The sequence below is a fragment of the Castor canadensis genome, chromosome 6 (genome assembly GCF_047511655.1).
Source record: "Castor canadensis chromosome 6, mCasCan1.hap1v2, whole genome shotgun sequence".
NCBI lineage: Eukaryota > Metazoa > Chordata > Mammalia > Rodentia > Castoridae > Castor > Castor canadensis.
Window position 1 is genome coordinate 15,956,243 of NC_133391.1, and position 13,494 is coordinate 15,969,736.

At 50.4% G+C, this 13,494-nt stretch overlaps 1 protein-coding gene across 7 annotated transcripts in view; it reads left to right on the forward strand.

The window, feature by feature from the left end:
• Positions 1–13,494, forward strand: part of Galnt17 (polypeptide N-acetylgalactosaminyltransferase 17) — a 433,611-nt gene that overhangs the window by 276,324 nt on the left and 143,793 nt on the right. The window contains exon 1 of one of the 7 annotated variants that reach the window (XM_074075770.1): positions 137–274. The exons of the other annotated variants lie outside the window; for them this stretch is intronic. Coding sequence (XP_073931871.1) covers positions 273–274 — 2 coding nt within the window. The 5' untranslated portion in view covers positions 137–272. Of the gene's footprint in view, positions 1–136; positions 275–13,494 lie in introns of those variants that run through there. 7 annotated transcript variants of the gene reach the window in all.

Sequence of the window (13,494 nt, forward strand, 5' to 3'; positions counted from 1 at the left end):
TCCTCTTCCCCGAGTCGTGCTTCCCAGCATCCCCTGCAATGAAGTCCCGATTTGGGCAGGATGTGGGTGTGAGGTCATCCTGTCCTGATATTTTTCATGAACCAATAACATTTCAGTTCAGGTGATGTCAACTGGTGGACGATCACGGCAGTGGCGGAGACACTCATATCACAGTGAGAGAAGTCATCACAGAGACCAGCATTTTTCCTAACGACCTCCTCATTTCATAGTGAGTGCTCTAAAGATTTCAGGGAAGAGGATCCTCACAGGACATGTAAGCAAGATTATTTGCTCTGGCCTTCATCTTCCAGAAATACACTCTCCATCTTTCTTTACTTCCCCGGATGCTATGCCTTCAACCAAAGCCATTTCAAATCCTCATGCTTCCTGCATAAAACGTGACCCTGACTCTCCTTCCCCATCGATTGCTTTCTCCTGTCAACTTCCTAGAGCAGTTACTGATGATTCCTCATACTGCTCTGCTCTGTCTCTTCCCTCAGTCTTCAACATTGACTGAACTTTTTTTGTATGTTTGTGTCTCTTCAGTGTTTAACCAAGTGCTCGGAAAATAGCAGACACTTGATCATTTGTTCTGAAGGCCACTGCTATTCTGAGCCGTACGTCCCTACTGCACTTGACCAAGGCAGATCTTGATGCTGGTCCTCCTTGACCCTACCACCATCAGAAATGCCTTCAGCACCTCCATGGAGCTTCTCCTTTGAAACACCCCAGCTTCTGATTCCCTTAGTCCTGTCTGTTGACTTCCTGTGCTTGGTTGAGGACACCACGCCCCAGAACTTGTCATTCCCTGAAAAGCAGGAATTGGATACCTTTGTTTGGCTGGCTGGCTCTCCTTCTCTAGCATCTGTGACAGCATGGGAACAGCGGTTGCGGGGGATGGGGGGTGCAGTGTGTTGCATTGCTTTCTTTGTAGGACTTTCTTTGATTTAGTGTGGATTCCCCAGTTGCACTGTGGTCGCACCTGGCATGATCGTTCTCCTGTCTTTTTGTGGTACACAGATGGCAAACTCTCGACCCTGGTTGAGTCTTCTCCCGTCCCAGGTCATGTCCTGAGTTTTGCAGGGAACATGACATGGGACGGATGGGCCTGATCATCAATTCCACGCAGCCCTTCCCCCACGGCAGTGGTTAGGGTTATGCTGAGTGTGTGGGTGGGTGTTGCCCAGCTCAGCACTCTTCTGGTGCCTGTGACCTTCTGTCCGTCTTCCTCGCAGCCAATGTCACATGCTCTGCTCAGAGGAAGCAGGAACCGTCTTATAGGACACTGTCCATCCTCAGGGCGGCAACAGAAGCTTAAGAAATAAGGCTGAGGGCTGGTGGAGAGGCTCAAGTGGTAGAGCGCCTGCCTAGCAGGCGTGAGGCTCTGAGTTCAAACCTCAGTGCCACCAAAAAGGGAAGAAGGGAGGGAGAAAGGGAGGGAGAGAGAGAAGGAAAGAGAGAAAGAAAAAAAGAAAAAGAAAGAAAGGAAAGGGAGAGGAGGGGAGGGGAGGGAAGGAAAGGGAAGGGAAAGAAAGGAAAGGAAGACTGGCTGAGGTGGGTCCCAGCGCTAGCTCCTGTATTCCTAGCTACTTGAAAGGCTGAGATTGGGAGAATCAAAATTTGAGGCCAGTCAGGACAAATAATTCATGAGACCCCATCCCCCAAAATAACCAAAACAAAATGGACTGGAGGTGTGGCTCAAGTGGTAGAGCACCTGTTTTGCAAGCACAAAGTTCTGAGTTCAAACCCCAGACCCACCTTCCTCACCCCCCCCAAAAAAAAGAAGAAAAGAAAAAGGAATAGAGCTGCCTCTGTCCTCTCTCTCTCCTGATACACCCAAGGGGTGCTGTCCTCTCCTAAGCCAGACCCTTCAGAACTTGGGATTCCCCTCCCCATCTCAGCAGGTGGTTAGCACTGTTTGTTGATGGTCCTTTTGCTCTCTTGCTTGTTCAGTCTTTCCCTTTTCTACTGGCCTTGCAGTATGCTCACTCTCACACTTAATACATCAACAAATTTCCTCTCACTTGCTAGTATCTACTCCCTTGCCTTTTGTGGCTAGTCTTCCCAGCATTTGCTGTGTCTGTGCCTGGCCTCCCATTCATTTCTGTGGCAAATGGTCTCTTCCAAATGCAACCCTGTCAGTGTAAATACCATCTCTTATAATCATCTTTTGATGTGACAGTGATGATTCTGCATTGAGAGATAGGGCACTAAGCTCATCTCCTGGAAATTGAGAGAACATTTGTGGTCGTCTCAGCCCATAGAATGCGGTGGTGGAAGTATTTCTGCGTAATCTGGTTGGGCCATAACAGGCGATGGTGTGTGTGTTGAGGGGGAGGGATGTGGGGGTGTCTTTCTGTCTCTATCTCTCTTTCTCCATGCATTCTGTGTCCAGAATGGGATATGATCCAGCTTCTGTGTGGAGAGTAGGCTGTAGTGGACCCTAGTGGAGGCCAGGAGGCCAGGTGAAGGTTGCTGCAAGAGGCCAGGCAGGACACTGATGGCGGCGTGGGAGTGAGGGCAGCAGAGAGAACTGGGTCTGTTTGAGATGTGTTTCACAGCTGCTGTGAACACAAATTTGTGGATGCATTCCATGAATTGAGCATGGACTCTAGACTTAGATTAAGCGATAGGGTGACGGGTGATGGCTGTTTCCTGAGGCAGCAAAGACTGGTGGCTCACACCTGTAATCTCAGCTACTCAGGAGGCAGAGATCAGGAGGATCGCAGTTCAAAGACAGCCTCAGACAAGTAGTTCTCAAGAACCTGTCTCGAAAATAGCCAACAAAAAACAGGGCTGGAAGAGTGGCTCAAGGTGTAGGCCCTGAGTTCAAACCTCAGTACTGCAAAAAAAAAAAAAAGACTCTGGGGAGAGGTGGGTTGGGTGGATTGGTGAATCCGAAGTTTGATTTTAGCTAAGTGAACTCTCACAGTCCCATTGAACGCACTCATGGAGAGGCTGGGCAGGTGGCCAGGTGCAAGAATTTGGAGAGATTGGGGCGGCAGTTTGAGATTTGAGCTAGAGTTCTTTAAATCCACAGGGCTGTAGAGGCCACTGAAAGGAAGTGGGAACATGGGACAGAGGGAAAAGATGCCAGTGATGTCTGGCTGGAGCACAGAGGAGATCCAGGAGGGGTCAGGTGCCCTTAGCCAGAAGGAAAAGTGACTGGTCCTCCCCGAAGCCAGTTACCCAGCCGGAATCACCCCCCCAATCACCTCTGTGTGTCTCATCCCCTATGTCCCTGCCCTGAGAGTCTCAAACCTCTCCACCTCTCTGCCACTGGGCAGCAACCTCTGTGGCCTTGCTGTTGACCCCTCCCTCCAGTGTCTACTGTACCTTCCAATGGTTCATCTCCATCCCCTCCTGGCATGCTAATTTATATCCCAGACTGAAATCCCAGGGGTTTTGTCAAAATGCAAATTGGATTATACTCACATGCTTGAGCACTCGCACACGCACACAAATGAAGCAGTGGCTTCCTCTGGCTCTTAGGATTAAGAGTCTAATCCTTTACTTGGCTCACAGAACCCTGCCTGCTCTGGTCTTATCTCTCCAGCCCCAGCTGGAATAGTCTTAGCCCTCACCTGTCACCTCCCAGCCTTCCTCAGTGTCTTCCTGTCACCTCCTCCCTCCACCCCCACCACAGGGCCTTTGCACACGCTGGTCCTGCTTTTGGAATGTCCTCTCTCCCATATGTTAATTCCTTCTCATTGCTCAAAAGGAAGTAGCTTCAGAGGATGGTCAGGTCATTGTCCTTGAGGATTCAGCAATACTCTGTTAGCTGTCCTGTGTCTCTTCTTCTCATCCAACTCCCTTGACCCCCACCTTCCTTGTGATAACGTAATTACGCTTCTCCCCTTGTACCTGCCCTCAGAATTTGGTAAAAAATGTGAGGACAGAGAGAGAGAGAGAAAAGAAGAGGTGACATCGACTTTTGTCACACCAAATGCTTTTATCTTTGATCACGCATCCTGGCATTTCTTTCCATTCTGTAATAAACCTGAAACACGGAAGCTCTGGGTTTAGTTTTCTGCATCTTGGCTAAAGAAAAATGAAAAGTCAAAAGCACGAGGGAAGACTGGGCACAGAGGGAGGGATGTGAAAATTCAGAGGACCAGGGTTTAAGATTAGGTCTCCGTCCATCCCTCCCTCCATCTCTTTCTCCATTTTTTTTGACATGCAGTTTTGCCCCTGAAGTTACTCGGTAATTTATTTCTTTTTATACCACGAAATTAAACTCAGCCACAATGAGAGAAAACCAGGGTGTTTATAAACACAACGTAGGTGGTTTCTGATGGAAACCAGGTCATAGTTCCAGAATCATTTTGAGACGGTTCCGCTACGCAGCCCTGAGGTCTCCCTGGACCCCTGAGTTGGAATGTTTTTCTGGTCACCCTCCACATGCCCAGAAAATGAAATGAGCTTGTGTTCGTGGACACAGCTGGGCCCCCAGCCAGTGTGCTGCTTAACCTGCGAGCCATGTCACTGTAATGTCATCGTTGCTAGTGTCTTCTGATTACCTGTCATGTGGGAGAGGGGTCTGCGTGGTCCCCTTACCCTGAGAAAGGAAGGAGCTTGTGTCTGGGAAGCTGGTGACTAAGGGACAAGGGAGAAGAGGAAGCCACCGCTCTCCTGCTGATAAGCCTAATTGTTTTAAATGGGGGGGCTTCATGTCGCCCACACCTTGGATCAATATTCTGCTCACAGGCTGTGTTAAGCTCGTGTGACAGGATAATCTCCTTTGTTCACTGTTTGAGGAGGATATTTTCTGCATTATTAGACAAGTCAATGAAGATAAAACAAAATATTAACTATTTTAAGCCACATTAGTCCTCTCCCCTCCCCACCCCAAGAAATTAAGCCACCTCATTGTGATCGCATTGGACATCCTGGTCCTAATGAGGTACTGGGCGAGCTGTGGGGGTGACAGGTTGGGGTTGGTCTGGGCCTCCGTGTGTCCCTCAATGTTGAGCAAATGTAGCCTTTCCCTGGCTAGGTCTCTTTTCCTGGGGTGATCTGTAGGGTCCGAGACTTGTCTCCAGGCAAGGAAACCTAAATGAAGACCCCAGTGGTGTGACAGCCGTCAGCATATCTTGCAAAGGTGTCCTGAGTCTCTTTGACAATTATGTTAAGCCAGCCAATCTCGGGCCCCAGCTTTGACAACTTGGAATTGCCAGAGCAGTTCAGACTCAGGAGTCTGTCACGCAAGTGTCTGCTCCTGTGAGTGTACCTGGTGACACTGCGTAATTTCCAATCGGCTTTTAAAGACAGAAACCTGGCTGTGGTCCCCTGAGCAGTGACAGTGATCACCTGCTTTCCGGCTCCTTAAATGCTGGGGCTGGAGGGTTGGGGTCTTCGAAGACTGGTTGCCACATGGAAGCCACTCTCAGGGCTGGTTTAGGGGGACTTCCAGGTCCCTGCTGATTTGAGGGCCACAATCCCTGGTCTCCTCTAGCCGGGGGCCATTGCCCCCTTTCTGCAGGTGAGGAACCCATGGGGTGTCTTACACTCTTCCTGCTGCATTCCCCTCTCAGGGACTGTGATTTGTCCCCAAGGTCACACCCTGGACTGACACCCAGGCCTCTTTTGTGCCAAGACTTCTCAGTTCTTTGCTTTGAATTTTTTGCCCAGTTTTGGTGTTTTAGAGGTTCCCAGAAAAAAGCTGTGGACACCTTCCTCTGTATGTGTGTGTGCGTGTACACGTGCACACATGTGTCTGTGTGTGTACCTGCACACCCGTGCCTCTGTGCATGTGTGTGCATGTACACATGGCTACATATGCACGCATACATCTCTGTATATGTGTATGCATGCCTTTCCCTCTGTGTACATGTGCAAATGTGTATGTGTGCCTGAGTATGCAAGCATATATGTGCATGCCTGCCTGTGCCTCTGGGTGCACCTGTGAGTGCGCGCACACATGGCTGCATATGCACACACACGTCTCTGTATGGATATGTGCATGCGTGCCTGTGTCTCTGCACGTGTGTCTGTGTGCTCAGCCCCTCACCTGCCTTCCCTCCCAGCCACGCGTCCCTGCACTCAAGCTCCCCTAGCTGTGCTAATACTGTGCTCAGCCGTGCTGGATAGCATTTATATTTGTGATCTTACTTAATCCTCACGCGGGTGTTTATCAAGTGGGTGTGATTATCCCCATTTTGTAACCAAGGAAACACTTGGCTTCCCTAAGGCTCAACCTGCCCTAAGTCACACAGCTCCTGGGGTCCTGCCTTGGGACTCCCCAACAATCCAGAGCTTGTGATGTAAGGCAAGTGATGTGTTTGAACACCAGGAGGCAAAGCAGTGGGAGACTGATGCATGCTTCACAGCCAGGGGTCGCTGGGGCTCGGGTCACCCTGCTGGGGACCTGAGGGGAACTGTGTGCAGTAGCCTTGCACCTTCCTAGGAGAGGAAGGACGCTGGGGTCTTCTTCTGTGTTGTTTATTTGTTTGTGTTTGTTTTTGTTTTGAGACAAGGTCTCTCTATGGAGGCCAGACTGCCTCAAACTTATGATCCTACTGCCTCAGCCTCCAGTGCTGGGATCACAAGCATGCATTTTCAGAAAAAAAAAACCTTTTTTAAGATATGCCATACGATATTCCCATTCAATGACTTCTAGTACATTCATAGGATGTAAAACCTTTCCATTACCCCACAACACCCCCTACTTCTAAGCCACTACCGTCCAACCCTTCCATTCCCCCACCCCAGCCCTAAAAACCACTAACACACCATCTACCTCTATAAGTTTGCCTGACACTGGGTTTTTCTCCACCAAACCCTGACCTCCATCAGCTGGGCCACTCTTGGGTACCAATGCCCTGGTATTCCCACCCGAGTACAGTCATAGAGCCTGTCCTCATCCACACAGAAGCCCCAGAAGCTGAAGGCCCTTAGGAACGCAGGAAGCCTGGGGTCACAGACCAGGTTGTGACAGCACCCGCCAACCTGCTTCTCCCGTCGACCGTCTCCGTTGCCTCCTTCTGTTAAATTACCCGGTTTCTTCTTGGGTACAGGAGGTGGTTGTGGAAAGCCCACCTCACTGTGTTCATTCTGTTTATTGTCTCCTCTCCCAGGTGGGACGGCAGTGTCCCTTTGGAGAGGATGGCCCCTATCTCGTGCCTATCAGAGCTGACAGTGGAGATGGGAGATGGCAGATCACCAGAGCATTCCCAGCCCTGGGCTCAAGTGCACAGCAGGAAGCAGTAGTGGGCTCAGTTTGACAAGGATCAGATAGGGAACTGAGCCTGGAGTGTGGGAGCTAGAAGCTGAGGTATGTGGTGACATAGGGGAAGGGGACCCCAGATCCTACAAGCAGGCCCTTAGGGACCAGGCTAAGAAATTTGGGGTCCATTCCCAAAGCAGTAGAAAATCTTGACCTGTTTTCTGCTCAGACTCAGTCCTTTTTCCTGGGTCCTCATCCCATGAGCTTTGAATCCTGTTCAAAAGACTTCTCTGAACCTTTCTGCCCTCATCCAGCCATTAAAACTCAGTTCTGTGACATGGATGCTATCACTGTCCCCATTGCTCACCCACATACCATTCACTGCAAATTAACACAAGGATCCCCTTTCTCAAGACCCTTTCCTGCCATCTACTGGAAAGCCATCGTAAATTTTTATGTATCTATTGTGATGCCTCCCAGAATTGGGCAGTGCACAGCCTGCACAACCATATGTGGCAGCCTTGTATACCACCCACAGCGGACATCCCTGAGGCTGTTGCATGGATTAGCCAGGGTCCCCTTCTTGGGTCCTACATCCAGAGTCCTGTGTCTACTGCATGTGTGTGGTAGGAATGACCAGGTGCCATTGCACTTGGCAGGTCACGTATCCCTTCTGCCTGGACGGAAAAGCGTTCTTCCTGTGTCTACAAGAAAGTCTGTTTGCTCAGTGCTGCTGACATGCTTCTGCAGCTGCCTTGGGATCCACCCCTAACATCACTGAGGCCCTTCCTTGCCCTGCTGTGTCATGACACGTGGCAGTGAGATTAACCAGGGTGTGACAAGCCAGCATCTCACAAAAGGGCAGCTGGTTCTCTACCAGCCTTCCAGGGAGACACCTGTTAAAAAATACTTGAGTTGTTGGGTCAGCACCCAAAGTGTTCAGGAGGGCAGTTTCCTTTCTCAGCTGTCTCTGTCACCCTGTTGGGGGCCCCTTCGGAGACTGGCCTGAGGGACACATGAGGCTGGGGGAGGTTTTAAATTGCGGACCCTCTGCTCTGTGCCCAAGGAAGTGGCCTGCTCTGTCTGTTCCTCATTTATTCTGGTAATGAATTGGGTTCAGGCTCTGCCCTGGGCCTCATTCTCTCTCCCTTGTGACAGCCAGGCACCAACTTGGCTCCCTGCCTATGTGCGAGAGGAGGGAGAGGCTGGGATGGAGGGGGAGCACGAGGAGAAGCCACCAAGGGAAATATTTCACCATCCTCAAATGGGCCAAGAATCCTTTAGTGACAACCTGGCCTCTTCTTTCCAAGGTCTGTGATTTCCCAAAATGGCAAACACAAACCGAAACACTACATTAAGTAGCATTTCTATGCAATTAAAACACATTAAAATGGCAATTAAGTCCCACAAACAGCCTTCCCTATGCTCCAGCTTGATTAAGCTGCTCGTGCTGTTTTCGAAGATGACTGTTGGAAGTAAAAGCTGAGTTTTCCGTTTATGGATTGAGCCATTCCACCGGAGACGAGGAACCCTGGGTTCCAAATCTTCTGTTTCTCTCTTGGAAATCTCTCTCTCTCTCTCTCTCTCTTTAGCTTTCTCTTGTGGAAACCTTCAAGCATGTCTAAAAGTCAAGGTAGTTGTTGGATCAGTCTCCCTGTACCCATCACCCAGTGTTGAGGATGATAAACTTGTAGGTGATCACCACAGTGTCATCCCCACCCCCCGCCAAGTATTATCTTTTCCTAAGAAAAAAACCCATGTAGGACAATTGGGGAAAGAGTGATAAATGTGAATGAAGAACTTTCTCTATCCTGGGACTCTCGGTACCTGCTGACCAAGACAGACGCCACCAGGCTTTCCAGGAGTGGAGGATCTGGTTGGGGGAAGTGGGTGAGGCAAAAACAAGATTTACAGCATGTGACTGAGCTCTTGTCCCAAAGGGCACTAGGAGGGCCCTGAGATGGTTCCCAGCTCAGCCGAGAAGGATCAGGGAACTCGATCCCTGACCCAACCCAAGAGCTAGACATCAGAAGGACAAAGGGAAGAAAGACTTTGAGCCAATGGACAGTCGGTCACCCTTTTGTTGTCCAGCAATGTCCCGCCACCGCAAATGTCCACCGTCTGTCCTCTCTCCCCCAGCCTCCCACATCAGATGCCCTTCTCTTACCTATCTTTTGGGGAAAGTCTTCTAACAGGTCTGTGACCTCCATTGTCTCCAGCCTCCCTCCCTGGGGTCCGATTTGTCACTCTGAAGGCACCCTGACCCCTCACTGCCTTGCTTGTCTCGCTCTGCCTTTAGCAACTTACATTCCCCCAAACACCTCAATCCAAACTTCTGGCTTCACAGGTGGCAAAACCACTGTCTTACTCTGATCACTTTCAGATGGACAGTGGGGTGTCCCCGCCAGAGCCCGACTAGAACCTGGTTCATTTATAGAGCAGACAGCAAGAGAAAATCCTAAGGAGCTGGGGAGACACTGGGGGTGGCATCACCTTTCTCGGAGCACATGTGTCCCCTCATGCTGAGTCCCCCGGGCTGTGTCACTGCCAGGACATCCCCTGCCAGCAGGTGAGGGCAGATGCGGGGGGCAGACCTGTGTAGACATCACTCCTCCTTCTCCTCTCCTTTTTGAGACAGGGTCTCAGTGAGTAGGCCAGGCTAGTCTCAAATCTACAATCCTCCTGCCTCAGCCTCCTGAGTGTGGGATTACAGATGTGACCACCATGACAGGTGACATCATTATTCTCTTGACAAGACTTGTCCATTGCCAAACATGCTACATCACCTGGGTGTCTGTCTGTTTCCCCTTGGTGGGCCATCGTTTAGGAGAAGACCTTATCAGAGCTGGTGTGGGCTCTTCTGGCCTCAGGACATTCCCTGAGTCTCCTGTAGGATCTTGGTGGTCCCGTGTCTCTTCATTCATGAACCAGGCCCTCCCAGTTACTCGTATTTTCTTTCCCTCCTTGGCTCTGTCGTATGGGGAATTTAATATTTGCTCAGAATGCGCAGCAAGACTAGGTCCAGATCTCAGCTTTTGGAGGAGGATGGAGCAGTGCTTAGCACGTGTCAGAGATTATGGGATTGAACGTGGACCTGGACTGCAGCACCCCTGGGCACTACAGGCTTTAGACAGTGAGCATGTGGCATGATCCAATCTAGTTCCCAAAAACAGAAGCGCGGTCCAAGTGCAGTCACCCGACCTGCCTCCTTGTGCAGTTTCCCGTTTTCTGTAGTTCTGCTCGCTTCCATTTCCCTTGATTTGTGAAGATCACAATTATTTAAAAAAATTTTTATTAGGGTATACAGAATTGTAAAATAGGCTTGGGGGGGTTAACAAGTGGGAGAAGGAGGGTAAATGAAGAAGATTAAGGGGAGGGAGAATCCCGGGAGCGAGTCACTGTGGTCCCCAGAACAAGCAAATTTCCAAATCTCAGTGGCTTCTTTAACATAAAAATTCACGGTGATGCACATGGCTGTCAGGAAGACTTCCTTCCTTGTGGTCCTTCGGCAACCTTGACCCCACACCGTGGCTCCTCTGCCTCCAACAGGTGGCTTCCCAGGTCTCCGTGCCCTGGGCAGAGGTGGATGAGGCACACTGCAGCCACAGCCTGTGGCATGTCCCCAGGGCTCACAGTCACTGGAGAGAGAGGGCCTGGAGGCCACCCCTGCTACAAGAAAGCCTAGAAGTGGAGTGCCCAGGAGGCTGCAGGGTCCATGCTGTGGTCAGAGAGGCCACTGCCACCTGTTGGGGTGTTCCAGATCCTTCTCAGGTGGTTAGACTTGTCGATGGTGGCTATGAGCCCAAGAAGAGCCATGGCAGTTCTCTGGCCCTTCTGGGGATCAAAACTGGAAATTCCCATTAAATTTCATTATTAATATCTAAGCCGGTGTTCAAAGGGGTGTCTCGATGTGACCCCGCTGTGAGTCTACTTTACTTTGGTCCATTCAGCCCCTCCCATTGCTCTCCCTCATCCCTTCACCTCCCACCCCCCATTTCACCAGCTTTCAGTGCACATCCTTACGTCCTCCACCTCCACAGATGTGACGTTTCATGACATCACTGATGCTCTGTCGTTCTCTTCCCTTCCCCTCCTCCCCGAGTTCCATGGAGCAGATCCACTGTTACATGCATGGTCTGAGTTTGTACGTGAAGACCACAGTTACTGATGTCCACGTTAGCACCAACCTCACCAGTCCTTTCCTTTAGGTTTCAGGTTCTAGTCCAGAAATTACTCTCCCCAGGGACCCCTGGGTCGGTGGCTCGCCATCACTTCATGGCTTCACACTACCCTTGAAACATGTAGGTGGGTAACTGTAGGGTTTACGCAGGGTACCGTTCATCACCCAAGAGACAAGTCCGGCACACGTCGCTAACGTGAGTCCAGCTGGAGAGCATGATTTCCACAATGTCTCTTCGCTCGGTGACTCACTAGAATGCCTTCGAATGCTGTATAGATTTTTTGAAGCAGCTTTCTCTAAAGAGGATTTGGATATGTGACATAGTCTCACACTTCTCCTCGGGGAGGATGCACAAAGGAGGAGGGTGTGAACACCATATATTTTTAAAAGCCCGCTGCCAGGTGAGTTTAAGATCTTTGACTCAGGCTGGTGGAGTGGCTCAAGTGGTAGAGCGCCTGCCTAGCAAGCCTGAGGCCCTGAGTCCAAACCCCAGTGCCACCAAAACCCAAAACCACCAAAGCTTTGCCTGGAAGGCAAAGAAACATTGTGAGGGCCAGTAACTGTCCCCTTGCCTGTTTCTCCTGTCACTTGCTCAGAGTAGGTAAATATTTTAATCAGTGAGGTGTGGCCAACTCATTCCTCCATCCTTATATTCATTTATCTTGAAACCACACTCTGCCAGTGTCCTGGAGGAGACCGACAAGAGAAAGATGCCGTTTCTTTTAAGGAAGTCACAAGAATCTTCAGAATCATGGCTGCAAATCATTGAGACATACTTGTAATTTTCATTTTACTTTTGATTTAGCCTACATTAATAAGCTGAGGACATTTCATCGTGATAATTCCGTTTGTGTGAAGAGTGTACTGCGAATCATTGAGGCATAGTTCTATTTTCCAAGTTCATGTTAACATCCAGATGGGATGATTTTGGGGCAGGAAGGGCCAGGCAGAACCAAGTGTGGCCCAGGCAGCCCATGAGGCGTAAGTGACAAGCAGAGATGCGTGTGCACAAGTGAGCAAGGCAGGTGTTCTAAGAAGGTGTGTGATGGCCAGGTAAATGCAGGATAAAGGAGAAGAGAGTCACAAGTGTCTGGAGCAGGTAGATACCAAAGCCAAAGGAGGCAATCGTCCATTAATTGAGCACTTACTGTATGTTGGGCTTCATAGAGGCTTGGAGAAATCAGTAAGAGAGGTTTCCAGCCCTCAAAGAAGGGACACAGCCATGGAGACAGGTAATTATAGTACAGTGGGGTTAGACACTGTGTTAGACACAGAGGCCTAGAGTTGGGAGGTTTTGTGCTAGAATTCCATATTAAAGGGGCTGGAACGAGGGCTCTTGGCAGAGGGAGGGAGGCAGAAGCAGGAAGGTATGTGTGCAAAAGCTGGGGAGGAAGGTCCTGGAAAGGTTGCGGGCAAGTCAGGGAAGTAGAGGGTCTCCTGCCTTACCCTGGAATCCTGACACCGATAGGCTAGCCATTTGTTGTCGGTCACCACGGTCCCTGGAAGGATTACTCGGCAGGTGGGGATAGGAGGCTGGAGTTAGATGTGGCAGGAGAGGGTGGATGGGGACAGGATGCAGAGACCCAGTACAAAGACTCAGAGACTAGGCATGGAGAAGCAGGCACAGCTGGTGGACAGCTGGGGTTGAGGTTTTGGGAGGCTTGGGGAATGGCATTACTTCCTCTGTTTCACCACTAAATCTGTAGTAAAATCCTCTGAGGGGTCAGCTAGATCTTTGGCACGCTGGAGTCAACACTGTTCTCCAGGGGTTGGTTGGTGAGGGGCACGGGGAGCCCTTGAGGATTTTGGACGTGTGTGCGCATGTGTGTGTGCTTGGCACAGTAGGCTGGGATGCAAGACTCTCCTACACTCCTCTTCCCAACAGACCTAATGCTAGTGTGCATTTGAATGCTGGTAGATTAGGCAGAGGCCAGGCTTAGCACACCTTTCTTTCTCCCCAGATCATGATCATCTTTGCAAAGGAGGCCCAGTAACTCCTGTGCACCTCTCCCTGGGGTCTGGGCCACAGGAATTGCCAGGGCCTGGTGGGGACCATCTCTGTGTTAACTGTCGGCTCCTTCTGGCCATACCTTCACCATAGAGGTCATTAGAACTGTTGTCCCCCCACCGCAGCCTTCCTGCCTTCCCT